General features: G+C 39.5%; 1 protein-coding gene across 1 annotated transcript; it reads right to left on the bottom strand.

The window, feature by feature from the left end:
* Positions 1-8075: 8075 nt before the first annotated feature.
* LOC127132019 (uncharacterized) lies at positions 8076-13427 on the bottom strand. Its single transcript, XM_051060881.1, has 4 exons — positions 12316-13427; positions 11172-12150; positions 10572-11099; positions 8076-10121 (listed from the first exon to the last, which is right to left on the bottom strand). The coding sequence occupies exons 1-4, from the start codon at positions 13425-13427 to the stop codon at positions 8076-8078; spliced, it is 4665 nt and encodes a 1554-aa protein (XP_050916838.1).
* Between the last annotated feature and the right edge of the window lie 1371 nt (positions 13428-14798).

The raw sequence follows: 14798 nt of genomic DNA, 5'->3' as shown, positions 1-14798 counted from the left end.
GAGAGGTTACCTTAAAAAAAATAAGGTCATTTATGTTTTCGAATTGTTCCTTTGTCTGATTTACTTTTAAGGGATTGTTTGGGTATTCTATGCTTGAGTGAAAGATCCTACACCCGGATCTAGTGTACCTTAGGTAAGTAGCAAGAGATCATCGCGACTGTCCGGCGTATACTGGAATGGTTAAAATGATGGCTACGGTTAATGTGACACTTTGGATGTCCTGATGTTCCTCATGTTTACTTGAGGAAAAATTTGGCGTCTGCGTGGTGTCATCAAAGCATTAACCAGACCTTTAGAACCCTAATTGACTCATCCTAGCCATTAGAAAGTAGTGAGATAACTGACTTCGGTTCCGACTGGGGTTGGTTGATACTCGATACTACACTCTTTGAGATTGGACTTTAAGGAAATTTTGGTCAACCGCTTGGTGTTGCACTGAAGTGGACTTAAGGAAAGGTCGATGATTTGAGATCCTTCTAGAACCCGGTTACTATTCTAGGACAGGTGGAACCAACCAAACTTCAGTGGGGAGGGTACTTACCTATGGAACTCATGCAAGCCTTAAAACCTAGGAATGATTGCGGTGTGACTTGTTTGTGTTTGTTACTTACTTAACATCATAATATCATAACATCATAACATCATGACATTGTACTAACCATTTCAAGGACTTAAGGGTTTAACTTTGCATTGCAAACAGGCTATGGCTTCCAGGAAGACCATCCGAATCAATCTTGTAGCGATCTCTCCGCAACTCAAGAATTTAGTGTCAGAGCTTCCCGATCATGCTCAGTTCATCAAGAAACATGGTTCTCTCCTCAATTTAGTTACCACCGGTTTCAAAGAAGATATGATGAGAGTTCTATTCCAGTTCTTCGATCCTAAACATCATTGCTTCACCTTCCCAGATTATCAGTTGGTACCCACATTAGAAGAATTCTCCAGGCTGCTTGGGATACTTATCCTTGATCAAACACCTTTCAGTGGTTTAGAAAAGATTCCGAAGTCTGAAGAAGTTGTCGCGGCTTTACACATGACAAAGTTCGACATTGAAACTAATTGGGTAACAAGAAGTGGAGTTAAGGGTTTACTTACCAAATTTCTGATAAATAAGGCCCGAGAATTCCTAAAAGCTATGAGTGTCCACGCTTTCGAAGATGTTTTAGCATTACTAATCTATGGTTTGGTGTTATTTCCTAATCCGGATCAATTCATAGACATGAATGCTATTAAGATATTTCTCACTCATAACCCTGTGCCCACCTTGCTTGGAGACATTTTGCATTCCCTTCACACTCGTACTATGAAAAGGCAAGGGACTCTCATGTGCTGCGTACCTTTATTATCTAGGTGGTTTATTTCGCACCTTCCTCAATCAGTCTTGAAGAATGAGCCAAATTTTAAATGGTCTCAAAGGATAATGTCGCTCCCCCATTCAGACATCCATTGGTGTCCCCAACCCAAAGAAAATGTTATCATCATTGACCGTTGTGGAGAATTCTCTAACGTACCACTCCTGGGGATAAGAGGAGGTATTACTTATAACCCAGCTTTAGCCCTACGTCAGTTTGGTTATGCTCGAAGAGATGGTCCACATGAAATAATTATTCAAGGCACTGTGTTTGACTATGACAACGACTCTCAAGGTCTCCTTCAAAGGTTTGTACGAGCTTGGGGCATGGTGAAAAGAAGTACTTTAGGACAGAAAAACTCTATTCCTATGGAACCTTATCTCAGATGGGTACGCGCCAGAGCTCGTGAGCTTATCATGCCATATCTTGCAATCGGACCTCTGATTGTCGAACCAAAAGTTGAAGGAGGTGCCCCTCAGATCATTCCTTATCCAGATATGCCTATCAATGTTGAAGAATTGAAGAAATCCTGGATCCAGTTGAGAGAGGAAAGGGATACTTTTGAAACTCAGTTCGGTGCAGAAAGGAAGAAAGTATTAGAGCTCACCAGCCAGCTTAATGAGGAACGAAGACTCAATGCATATCTCCGCCCAAAAAGAAGCCGTCCCTGGGAGACTTGAGCTTTCATTGTATTTTTATTATTTTTGTAATGAACATTGATTAAAGAAATTATTAATAAAAGTTCCCCTTTTTGGTGGTTTACGCAAAGTTAAATTCCAAAAGTCCTTGAAAACATTTCATACATTGCATAGCACAACATAACATTGCATAACAGGTATTCTAAAGGATCAATGTTCTCACGGTCTTCCTTCTAAACAGAAAGATGGCTCTCGAACAAACTGTCAAAGATCTCCAGGCTCAGAATGCTCAATTCCAGGAGATGATCTTGAACTTATCCAAGGGGCAGGAGGAGCTGAAGGCTCTCTTGCTCGAGAAGAAGAAAGACAAGAAAGCTGTGAGTTACATTAACCCGGGAAGAAGGCTTAAAGGACAGGCCGCAGGAGTCAAGATTAGAATTCCAAAAGATCAAGAAGAGGAGACAGAAAATGATTCGGAAGAGGAGAATGGTGATCCCTTCAACCCTGAGGACGACGATGAAGATTATGAAAATGATCAGTACTCTCCAAAAGATGATAAGTATAAGTTGCTGGAAGAACGCATGCTAGCTATGGAGGGTCAGAAGGCGCCCGGTCTGGATTTTGAAGGCTTAGGTCTGGTCTCTGATGTGGTCATTCCCCGCAAATTCAAGGTCCCCGCTTTCACTAACTATGATGGTGCGTCTTGTCCTCAGATGCATCTGAGAGCTTATGTGAGAAAGATTCAGCCGTATACCACTGATAGGAAGCTATGGATCCATTTCTTCCAAGAGAGTCTGTCTGGCACACAGTTAGAGTGGTATTATCAGCTCGAGAGCTCTAACATCCGCACCTGGACTGATTTAGCGACAACTTTCTACAAGCACTACCAGTATAATTCTGAATTGGCGCCTACTCGGCTACAGTTGCAGAATATGACTATGGGATCTAAAGAAAGCTTCAAAGAATATGCTCAAAAATGGAGAGATTTGGCTGGCAGAGTCAAACCCCCTATGACTGATCGAGAATTAGTGGACATGTTCATGGGTACACTGACTGGCCCATTTTACAGCCATCTATTGGGAAGTTCCTCATCGGGTTTCACTGAACTTATATTAACAGGTGAGCATGTTGAAAGTGGCATTCGAAGTGGAAAGATACATGCGGCTACCTCTGCAAGTACCAAAAATTCCTATCAGGGGAAGAACGAATCAAATGCTGTGTACGGTCAAAGGAGTCATAACAAGAAGAATCGTGACCATATTGTTGGAGCAGTTACGATTACAGCACCGCCATCTCAAAACTTCCAACACAGACAAGACAGGCCCAGAAGACAGTTTACGAAGATCAATTTGACTTTAGCACAGGCACTGCAGGGTATGCTAAAAGCAAATTTAATCACCCTCAGAGATCCTCCTGCAAATCCCAACACTGCTTCTCCTCGTTATAATCCCAATGCCAGGTGTGCATATCACTCTGATAGCCCCGGGCATGATACAAACGATTGTTGGTTGTTGAAGAATAATATTCAGGATATGATCGACGCTGGGGAGGTTGATTTTGATCCTCCAGAGACTCCTAATGTCATCACTGCTCCTCTGCCTAATCATGACAAGACTGTTAATGCTGTAGAAGATGCCGGTAGCGATTGCGACTGGGATAGCTGGGTTTTCTCAACGATTGGTGACAGACTCAATAATTGGAAGGCTGAAGACACTATCCCGATTTCCTTTAGTCAGGAGTAATTGTTATTTTAGTGTTTCAAATTTTGTATTTTTTTTAAAAAAAAAAAAAAAAAGCATTGTGTCTATACCCGGGGCACAATAGCTAATTTTTCAAGGGTTTTGTCATTTTCATAAGCATATTCACATTCAATAAATCAATGGACTTTTTGCATTCAAATATTGCGCTCTTTATCTTTCCTGTCATCTTTTAAACAAGCTATGCTTTCTTACACACACTCACGTAACAAATTGCCGATCCATATCCACTCTGGATCCTGTTGATAATAATTCTACTACTGTTCATTATGACTTTGAAAATCCGATCTACCTAGCCGAGGATGGAAGTGAGGAAGATTGTGAAGTACTTGGAGAGCTTGCCAGACTGTTATTGCAAGAAGAAAAGACTATACAGCCGCGTGAGGAATCAATCAAAATTGTAAATCTGGGTACTGAAGTGGACAAGAAGGAAGTCAGAGGTTTCTTGGGACGCTTGAATTACATTGCCCGATTTATCTCCCATTTGATTGCTACTTGTAAACCCATCTTCAAACTACTGAGAAAAATCAAGAGATGATATGGAATGATGAATGTCAAGAAGCTTTTGACAAAATCAAGAAGTATCCCCAAAAAACCTCCAATTCTGATGCCACCAGTTGAAGGAAGACCTCTAATCATGTATTTGACCGTATTAGAAAATTCAATGGGGTGTGTGCTGGGGCAACATGATGAGTCTGGTCGAAAAGAGCATGCAATATACCACCTTAGCAAAAAGTTTACCGACTGTGAAACAAGATACTCACTGCTCGAGAAAACTTGCTATGCTTTGGCTTGGGCTGCTCGCCGACTAAGACAGTATATGTTGAATCATACCACTTTATTGATTTCTAAGATGGATCCTATCAAATATATATTTGAGAAACCTACTCTCTCCTGAAAGAGTTATCACTGATAATGGTACTAATTTGAACAACAAGATGATTACTGAACTCTGCACGCAGTTCAAAATAAAACACCATAATTCTGAATTGGCGACTTGGTAATAAAGCGTATCATTCTACCACAAGGTGATTCTAGAGACAAATGGACTCCCACAAACGAAGTGCCATTTGTAGTTAAGAAGGTATTCTCTGGTGGAGCCATTATGCTTGCTACAATGGATGACGAAGAGTCCCCGCATCCCGTGAACACGGACATAGTTAAAAAAATACTATGCATGTACACCCGAAAAGTCGAAAACCTGAAAAGGCGGCTTGGGCAAAAAAGGGTATCCTGGTGGACTGAAAACCTGAAAAGGCGGTCCAGGCAAAAATTAGGGATTAAAGCGTATGACTATGTCCCGTTCTCGGTCAGCTTCACCCAAGTCAAAGGGACTGAACAAGCCAATCACTTCTATCCGACAGCAGGAGATGAGAGGCTTGAAGACATAATGACAATAGTGGAGTTAAAATCAATAGGACTTTTCTTCATAGCTTTTCTTTGTTTTCTTGACAATTTCCTCTTACTAGGATTTCTGTCTCCTTGTACTCAAATTGCCTATTTACAGGCCCTCTTTCAAAATCAATACAATTTTATTTCCAAAAAAGATGCTTTTGTTTTACTTTCTCTGTTTTGTTTGCATAAACGTCCATTGATTTAATTCGAATTAATATATGCATTTGAACATGATTGATGTTTACCGAAAATACATGCATAAAATAGAAATAGCAGTTACTAAAAGACTTTAGGGTCGAGGATAAAGTCTAACCATGCTTTCCGATGAATCAGGTTGCTAATCCTATTCCCCAGCAAAACCAGTTATTTCCCAGAAGAAATTGGCATTACTAGACAGACTGGTCATCTCTTTTATCTCCCAGCCAGGTCCTGTTGAATATTGCTACCATCAGACAAGAAATCAAATATCCCCAGCTAGGAAAGGGTCATCAATACAAATATCTCCAACCAGAATATGGGGATTTATTTTCCCCTGGCAAAGTCTTTCAAACGCATAATTCATTCATACATCATTTCACATCATATACGTGCATGCAATGTTCACATTTATCTTCAAAAGCATAAAACATCTCATGCATCATGACATGGCATGAGGCTAACTTTTTTTCAGGTTAATTATCCTCCCGATACAGTCAAAATAAAGGTTCATTCAGACGGACACCCTCATCGGTTACATTTGAGGTTCCGATGCATCTTTCAGATATAATCCATATGAATGTTCATTCTGATAAGCATTTTGACATCCTCCTAATGATAGCATCTTTAAGCCCATCCCGGACATTTATCGCAGATACAACATATACAAACATTGTCAGATGTAGCCTGATCCGCGGTCGCTCGCGGATCAAAAACGAGTGGTTTTTGTAAATATGTAATATAGCGACAATGACTCGAAATATCGTCTCTCAAGGATTCTTGTGGGAAAATCAATAACAGTAATAAAATAAGGGGGGGTTTGGTTTAGGGTTCCGATAAAGAAAAAAAGCACTTAAAATAATTGATTACTGAAATAAGTTGTTTTGAAATAAGCGATTAAAGTAACGGATCCACTGCCTCGGTTCTTACTAATCATCGACCGATGAAAATACAATTTCCCAAGCGGGACTTCTATCCTATTTGATGAAAAAATCAGTCAACAAGCGTGGAAGATTTTATGAGAACATGTTCCTATTGCCGGATTAAGCATACGGTAAATGATAGAGCAAATTAACAGTTAAGCAGAGTTAATCTACGATTAAAATTAGGAACACAGATCACTCAAATTAAATCAAATACACTATATGATAATTGAATTAAGCAAACAACAATCACATGATATAATTGAAAGGAATAGAAATTAAATTGTAAATATCATAACAATCTCAAAGTTTGAAACCTGAGTACAGTGAATCCGTCCAAAGAGGATTAGTTCTCCATGAGTTTTCAAGCTTCAACAATATTTTTTTGCGTGAATCGTTTTTTTTTCTCAACAGTACATACGTTCTCCTTAAAAAGATAAAAAGTGGATCCGGTTCAAAACCCAACTGGGTCGAAAATATAACCCAGACCCACAATATGACCCAACACTAAAATAAAATTCTAATGCTGTAACTTGAAACGAAATTCTGGAATTTTGAGCTCCGAATCTGACTTCGACTCCAACACGAAAGTCGTAGCTCTCTCTCTTAGCTTTCCGGCGATTTTTAGAACGCCTCAAACGGATTCTCGGAACTCCAGTTATGATCGTTTCCGCGCAGACTGCTAAAGCTGAAAAATAAGTGCGAAAATTAAATTTAACTAAAAATAAAATAAAATATGAAAACATAATAAAATATAAAAATAAACAAAATAAAATAAATAAATGCCTAAGTAAAACGTAGGAGAATTGTGCATAAATATGCACTTATCAAATTCCCCCGGACTTGAACTTTTGCACTCCGAGCAAAATTGAAATAAAACAAAGAAAGCACACACACATCAATAGCTACTCATTCCAGGCTACAAGTCTTCTTCGGTTAACTTTGCATTGATAGGTATTAATCTTGTACACTAAGGATATTGTAAGAACATTAATCCACAGTTATGCAGACATAAACCTCCTGAATACACAAATCAACTCGAATCATATTATTATACCAAAGCCTAACTTACTCATCCTTCTTTTGCTCTTTTTCATTCAGGCGCAATCACATTAAGCCCGTTATCTCCACACACTCATAGCAAGGCGACCGGTTAGTGACTCTGATCCTTTTCTGCACGGGATTCTGGTACTTAAGTGGCATAACCCTTTGCTTACCCACTTGTAGTTGCGGGGGATCGGACCGTAATTCGCCCTACCAAGTTCAGCACCAGAAACCACTGAACCAACTACAAAAGAGTCTTATTTCCAACTTTTTTTTGAAGGTTCTACATCTGTTGGGTTAAGTGACCGGATGAGGGTCACCAAACTTAGAAGGTGCATTCCTTTATTTTTCTTTTTTTTTTCTTTTTTCGGAATACTCACTTATATTCATCGGCTTCCCTGCGTAGAGTGTGTGTGAGATGGTGCCGACTGCTGAAATAAACTACTCAAGAGCTGTCAGAGGATGCGAATGTACGGCTAAAACATAATAAAAATTCAACTCAATTTCCATATGCGGGAGACTTACGGTGTTAAAACAATACCGATCTTGTGAATTTTTCTCAAGTCTCCGCAAACTCGACTCAAAGTAATCTATAGCCTAAAACTTTCAACAAAAATGCAATTTTTTTTTGAAAGAAAACAGAAACAAAACAAAACAAAGAACAAAAACAAAGAAAATAAAGTATTCCCTCCCCCACACTTAAAACAAGCATTGTCCTCAATGAAAGGACATAATTATTAAAGTAAAGAGAAGGAAAGGACAACTCCCTGATCAAGTTGCAGTGTAGTTAGGCGCTTCCAAAGAAAGCTCCTCTATACCGACATCTTCAGGCACCGAACCTCCATAGAATAACTTCAGACGCTGCCCGTTAACCTTAAAGACTTTGTCAGTACCTGTACTTTTAATTTCTACTGCACCATGAGGGAAAACATTAGTAACAACGAAAGGGTCAATCCATTTGGATCGAAGTTTCCCAGCCATAAGCTTAAGGCGGGAATTAAACAATAAAACCTGTTGGCCCACAGAAAACTCTTTCCTAGAAATCACTTTATCATGGAAGTGCTTAGTTTTTTCTTTATAAATTCTAGAGCTTTCATAAGCCTTTAATCTAAGTTCTTCCAACTGTTGTAATTGGAGTTTTCTTTCAATACCTGCTTGTTGCATCTCCAAATTACAACTTTTCACCGCCCAATAGGCACGATGTTCTATCTCAACAGGAAGATGACATGCCTTACCAAAAACAAGTCGATAAGGAGACATCCCAATGGGTGTCTTGAAAGCTGTTCTCTGAGCCCAAAGTGCGTCTTCTAGACGACGGCTCCAGTCCTTCCTGTTTGGTTGCACCATTTTCTCTAAAATATGTTTGATCTCCCTGTTTGAGATCTCAGCTTGCCCATTAGTTTGTGGGTGATATGCAGTAGAGACTCTGTGCACAACTCCATACTTTCGGAGCAAAGCTTCCATGGTGCGGTTACAGAAATGAGTGCCTTGGTCACTGATGATAGCTCGCGGTATTCCAAACCTGCAAAAGATATTAGACCTGACAAAATCTGCAACAACTCTAGAATCATTAGTCCGAGTGGGGATAGCTTCTACCCACTTTGAGACATAATCAACAGCAAGCAGAATATAAAGGAAACCAAATGATACAGGAAAGGGACCCATGAAGTCAATTCCCCATACATCGAATACCTCACAGAAAAGCATAGGTTGCTGAGGCATTTCACTCTTGCGAGTGATGTTCGTACCTGCTATCTGGCACTCTTTACAAGTGCGGTAAGTCTCATAAGCATCTTTAAAAACAGTTGGCCAATAGAAGCCTGAGTCGAGGACTTTTCTTGCAGTTCTTTGCGGGCCAAAATGTCCTTCGACTTGAGACGCATGAGAGAAATTTAAAATGGATTCAATCTCATAGTCGGGGACACATCTTCTAATAACTTGATCACTACCAAACTTCCAAAGATATGGATCATCCCAAACATAATATTTGGCATCACTTTTGAGTTTATGAATCTGTGATCTGGATGCACCTGTAGGAAAAACACCAGCAACAAGATAATTAACAATATCAGCAAACCAAGGTGTAATACCATGTAAAACTAAAAGTTGCTCATCAGGAAAGTCATCCTGAATAGGAAAAAGATCTTCATCTCTCTCTATCCTGCTCAAATGGTCAGCCACTAAGTTCTCAGCTCCACTTTTATCTTTAATCTCTACATTAAACTCTTGGAGCAACAACATCCACCGAATCAATCTCGGTTTTGCATCCGGCTTCTTCAACAAATATTTTAAAGTTGCATGGTCAGTAAAAACAACAACCTTGGAACCTAGCAAATAAGATCTGAATTTATCAAGAGCAAAAACAATAGCTAGAAGTTCTTTTTCAGTGGTAGTGTAATTTGACTGTGCAGAGTCTAAAGTCCTAGAAGCATAGTAAATAACATGGGCAACCTTGTTAACTCTTTGTGCAAGGACAGCCCCAACAGCATAATTCGAAGCGTCACACATAAGCTCAAAAGGGAGGGTCCAGTCAGGCGGCTGGATTATGGGAGCGGAGGTCAATGCTTTCTTCAAGAAGTCAAACGCCTGTTTGCATTTGTCATCGAAGTGGAAAGTGACGTCATTCTTCAACAAGTTTGACAGTGGAAGAGCTATCTTGCTGAAATCTTTGATGAAACGCCTGTAAAAACCTGCATGACCAAGAAAAGAGCGAATCTCGCGAATGCAAGATGGGTAAGGTAGTGTAGAAATCACATCAATCTTAGCAGGGTCAACAGAAATTCCTTTTTCAGAAATTATGTGACCAAGAACAATTCCCTGCTCAACCATAAAATGACATTTTTCATAATTTAAAACAAGGTTAGTTTCGATGCATCTTTCTAAAATCAAGCTTAAACTGCTCAAGCATGCATCAAAAGAAGAACCATAGACAGTGAAGTCGTCCATAAAGACTTCCATGCAATTTTCAATAAAATCAGAAAAAATACTAAGCATGCAACGCTGGAAAGTACCAGGAGCATTGCAAAGACCAAAAGGCATTCGCCTATAAGCAAAAGTACAGAAAGGACAAGTAAAAGTGGTCTTCTCTTGATCTTCCGGTGCAATATGAATCTGAAAGTAGCCTGAAAAGCCATCAAGAAAACAATAATGTGATTTACCAGCTAGCCGTTCAAGCATTTGGTCGATGAACGGTAAAGGAAAGTGATCCTTTCTAGTAGCCTGGTTTAGTCTCCTATAATCGATACAAACTCTCCAGCTATTCTGCACTCTAGTGGGAACAAGTTCATTCTTTTCATTTTTGATAACTGTAAGTCCAGATTTCTTAGGTACAACCTGCACTGGGCTTACCCACTTACTGTCAGAGATAGGGTAAATGATACCTGCTTGCAAGAGTTTGGTTACCTCTTTCTTCACGACATCGAGAATCAAAGGATTAAGCCTCCTTTGGGGCTGCCTTACTGTTTTCGCACCATCCTCAAGTAAAATTCTGTGCATACACATGGAAGGACTAATTCCTGGAAGGTCGGCTAATGTCCACCCGATTGCCTTTTTGTGCTTCTTCAGAACCTGCAAAAGTTTGTTTTCTTGATCGAAATCAAGGTTAGAAGAAATAATAACAGGGAGTTTTTCATTACTCTCCAAGTAAGCGTATTTCAGGTTTTCAGGGAGCTCCTTTAGCTCTAAGGACGGGGGATGCTCGATGGATGGGGCGCTTGGGGCAGCAGGAACATCAAGAGCATCAGCTACAAAAACAGATTCATCGGCGACAGCTTCACCTGTAGGAAATACGTCAGCCTGCAGGGCAGCATCAATCTCAGCACACACAACACAAAGGTTAGTGTCAGTACAATCAGAACATGAATAAACATCATCAAAACCAGATGAAAAATCAAGAGAAAATAAATCAGAAAAAGTGTCATCAACTAATTCAGAAATCAACTCAATGCGAAAAACAGAGTGTTCTTCCAAAGGATGTTTCATGGCATCAAAAATGTTAAATTTTGCGATAATGTCGCCAAACTCCATGGACATGCTTCCATCATCAACATCAATTTTAGTTTTTTCCGTTTTCATGAATGGTCTTCCTAAAATGATTGGAGCTTTGCTGGACCTTGTTTCTCCCTCCATGTCAAGAATGTAAAAATCTGCAGGAAAAATTAAATCGTTAACTTGAACAAGGACATCTTCAACTATGCCGGCAGGGCGGGTGTTACTCCTATTCGCCAACTGAATGATTAAACCTGTAGGCTGCAAAGGACCAAGACAAAGGTTATTATAAACAGAAGTAGGCATAACATTAATGCTCGCTCCTAAATCAAGCATGCAGTCATCGAATTTACTATTTCCGATGGTACAAGGGATAGCAAAAGTTCCCGGGTCCTTGCACTTTTGTGGCAAGACCGGAATAGTGAGGGCTGAAACATTCCCTTCGCCCGTAAATTTTTCAGATGAAGGTCGTGGCTGAATAAAGGAAGAAATATTCCTTCCCAAATTGACTCTCTCACTTCCCTTCATCCTCCTCTTGTTGGTGCACAAATCCTTCAGAAACTTAGCATACTTAGGAACCTGCTTAATCACATCAAGTAACGGGATGTTTACCGCAACTTTTCGGAAAACATCTAATATCTCTCTTTCTTTGTCTCCCTCCTCAATTCTCTTATTTTTCAGAACTCTATGTGGGAAGGGGACTGGTGGTACGTGCTCTTTTTCTTTAATTTTTTCAGTTTCGACCACAACAGAAGAAGGAGAAGGAGGTTCAACAGACAGTTCAGAAGTAGGAAGTTCAGAAGTTACCTCAATGATTTTTTTATTTTTTTCAGGGGCTGATTCTGTAACTTTTCCGGATCTCAAAGAAATTGCACTCACATTAGCATTAGGACCATTTGGATTGATAACTGTTTGGGCTGGAAGTTGGTTCGACCCTTGGGCTTGCATGTTATTCATTTGAGTAGCAAGTTGTCCCATCTGCGTGTTCAAGTTCTGGATGCTAGCATCGGTCCTTTGTTGGAACTGAAGGTTGTTGACGGCCATTTGTTTAACAAGTTCCTCTAAAGAAGGTCCAGAAGGTGCAGGGGCAGCCGCTTGAGGTGGGTTAGGTTGTTGGCTCGTTTGTGAGTTTCCATATCGGAGGTTTGGATGGTTCCTCCAACTCGGGTGGTACTTATTAGTGGACAGGTCGGGAATGTTATACCGGTTCTGGTTGTTACTTTGGTTGTAAAGGGCTGCAGCATAAGCTGGAGGTAATTCAGTAGGCTTATCATCTTGCAAAATAGGACATGTATCAGTAGGATGATCAGAAGAGGTACAAATGCCACATAACCTTGGTGGTGTTTGAAGTTGTTGGGTTGCTTGAGCCTTACCTACGACTATCATCTGCTGCACTAAATCCTTCAGCTCATTCATTTTATTTTCGAAGGCTTTGTCGGAGTGAGAAACATGAGAGGATACGTGAATTTTGTTCACACCCTTTATTTGGACAGAATTATTTCTTGTTGTGAACTGTTGGGAATTTAGTGACATATTCTCAATTAGAGCCTTGGCAGCAGCCGAAGTTTTATCGACAAGTGCTCCACCACTAGCAGCATCAAGAATGTTCCTATCCATCGGTAACAACCCCTCATAAAAGTACTGGATGAGTAGCTGCTCGGTGATCTGGTGCTGAGGGCAGCTGGATACCAACTGTTTAAACCTCTCCCAATATTCGGTCAAAGACTCATTACCCTGTCTAATACCACATATCTCTTTTCTTATCGAGGCAGCTCTGGAGGCAGGAAAGTATCTCTCAAGGAACACTTTTTTCAGAGCATTCCAGTTTGCAATTGAATTTGGCTCGAGGAAATATATCCAATCCTTTGCTGCACCCTGCAATGAAAAAGGAAAAGCTCGAAGTTTGATATGATCTTCAGTGATCCCTTCAGGCTTCAGTGGCGTAGAGCACACCACTTGAAATTCTTTCAGATGTTTGTGAGGATCTTCACCTGCAAGACCACTAAACTTGGGCAACAAATGGATTAAACCTGATTTTAACTCAAAAGGAACAGCATCAGCAGCATACTCAATACACAAACCGTTGTAATTCACATCAGGTGCAGCTAACTGCCTTAATGTTCTATTATCAGCCATTTCAAGTGAGCTAGTGGAAACCTGGACTGCTCTACGTCGTGTGTACAAAGTTCTCTCTACTTCAGGATCAAAAGCAACAAGTTCAGAACAAGATGACCTAGTTGCCAGGACTAATGCACAACAATGCAGCAACAATGTTCAAAATGCCAACAATGTCCCTAAAATTTAAAAAACAAGCACAAAGAAGGAAATCGATCAAAAAAACTTTAGAAAAATAAAACGACACCGAAATTGATCTAATGGCTTAAAAATAGAATTTTGAGAATTTTTTCAATTTTTTACGACTCGATGAAAACAGTAAATAAATCATAAAAAATAGAAAAATGATGAATTTGGGAATTTGAAAGCACACCTCCCATAACTACTCTGTAGTTAAGGACAAACGTTTCTCAAATTTTTCTGCTTCAAATGCCCGGAACAGATTTTGATTCGGAGGAAATTTTCAAAAAAAAAAAAAAAAAAAAGTTTTTTTTTTTACGTTTTGGACTCTAAAATGCGAAGGGGACGAAACCGCGAGGAAACTAAGGTCTGGACTTGAGGAAACTAACACTATGACTCTAAAATTGATTAATAACGACAAGAATCCCCGGCAACGGCGCCAATTTGATCCGCGGTCGCTCGCGGATCAAAAACGAGTGGTTTTTGTAAATATGTAATATAGCGACAATGACTCGAAATATCGTCTCTCAAGGATTCTTGTGGGAAAATCAATAACAGTAATAAAATAAGGGGGGGTTTGGTTTAGGGTTCCGATAAAGAAAAAAAGCACTTAAAATAATTGATTACTGAAATAAGTTGTTTTGAAATAAGCGATTAAAGTAACGGATCCACTGCCTCGGTTCTTACTAATCATCGACCGATGAAAATACAATTTCCCAAGCGGGACTTCTATCCTATTTGATGAAAAAATCAGTCAACAAGCGTGGAAGATTTTATGAGAACATGTTCCTATTGCCGGATTAAGCATACGGTAAATGATAGAGCAAATTAACAGTTAAGCAGAGTTAATCTACGATTAAAATTAGGAACACAGATCACTCAAATTAAATCAAATACACTATATGATAATTGAATTAAGCAAACAACAATCACATGATATAATTGAAAGGAATAGAAATTAAATTGTAAATATCATAACAATCTCAAAGTTTGAAACCTGAGTACAGTGAATCCGTCCAAAGAGGATTAGTTCTCCATGAGTTTTCAAGCTTCAACAATATTTTTTTGCGTGAATCGTTTTTTTTCTCAACAGTACACACGTTCTCCTTAAAAAGATAAAAAGTGGATCCGGTTCAAAACCCAACTGGGTCGAAAATATAACCCAGACCCACAATATGACCCAACACTAAAATAAAATTCTAATGCTGTAAC

The sequence above is a fragment of the Lathyrus oleraceus genome, chromosome 3 (genome assembly GCF_024323335.1).
Source record: "Lathyrus oleraceus cultivar Zhongwan6 chromosome 3, CAAS_Psat_ZW6_1.0, whole genome shotgun sequence".
Lineage (NCBI taxonomy): Eukaryota > Viridiplantae > Streptophyta > Magnoliopsida > Fabales > Fabaceae > Lathyrus > Lathyrus oleraceus.
This window is presented reverse-complemented; position numbering and strand designations above follow the sequence as displayed.

What these genes read in the sequence shown, in the direction of transcription:
- LOC127132019 (XM_051060881.1), bottom strand. Translation starts at nt 13,427, where the DNA reads ATGGCTGATAATAGAACATTAAGGCAGTTAGCTGCACCTGATGTGAAT. An exon ending in ATGGCCGTCAACAACCTTCA is followed by an intron (nt 12,151 to 12,315) that starts GTTCCAACAAAG and finishes AATTTCTTTGAG; the next exon opens with ATCCGGAAAAGTTACAGAAT. An exon ending in ATGAACTTGTTCCCACTAGA is followed by an intron (nt 10,122 to 10,571) that starts GTGCAGAATAGC and finishes ATGGTTGAGCAG; the next exon opens with GGAATTGTTCTTGGTCACAT.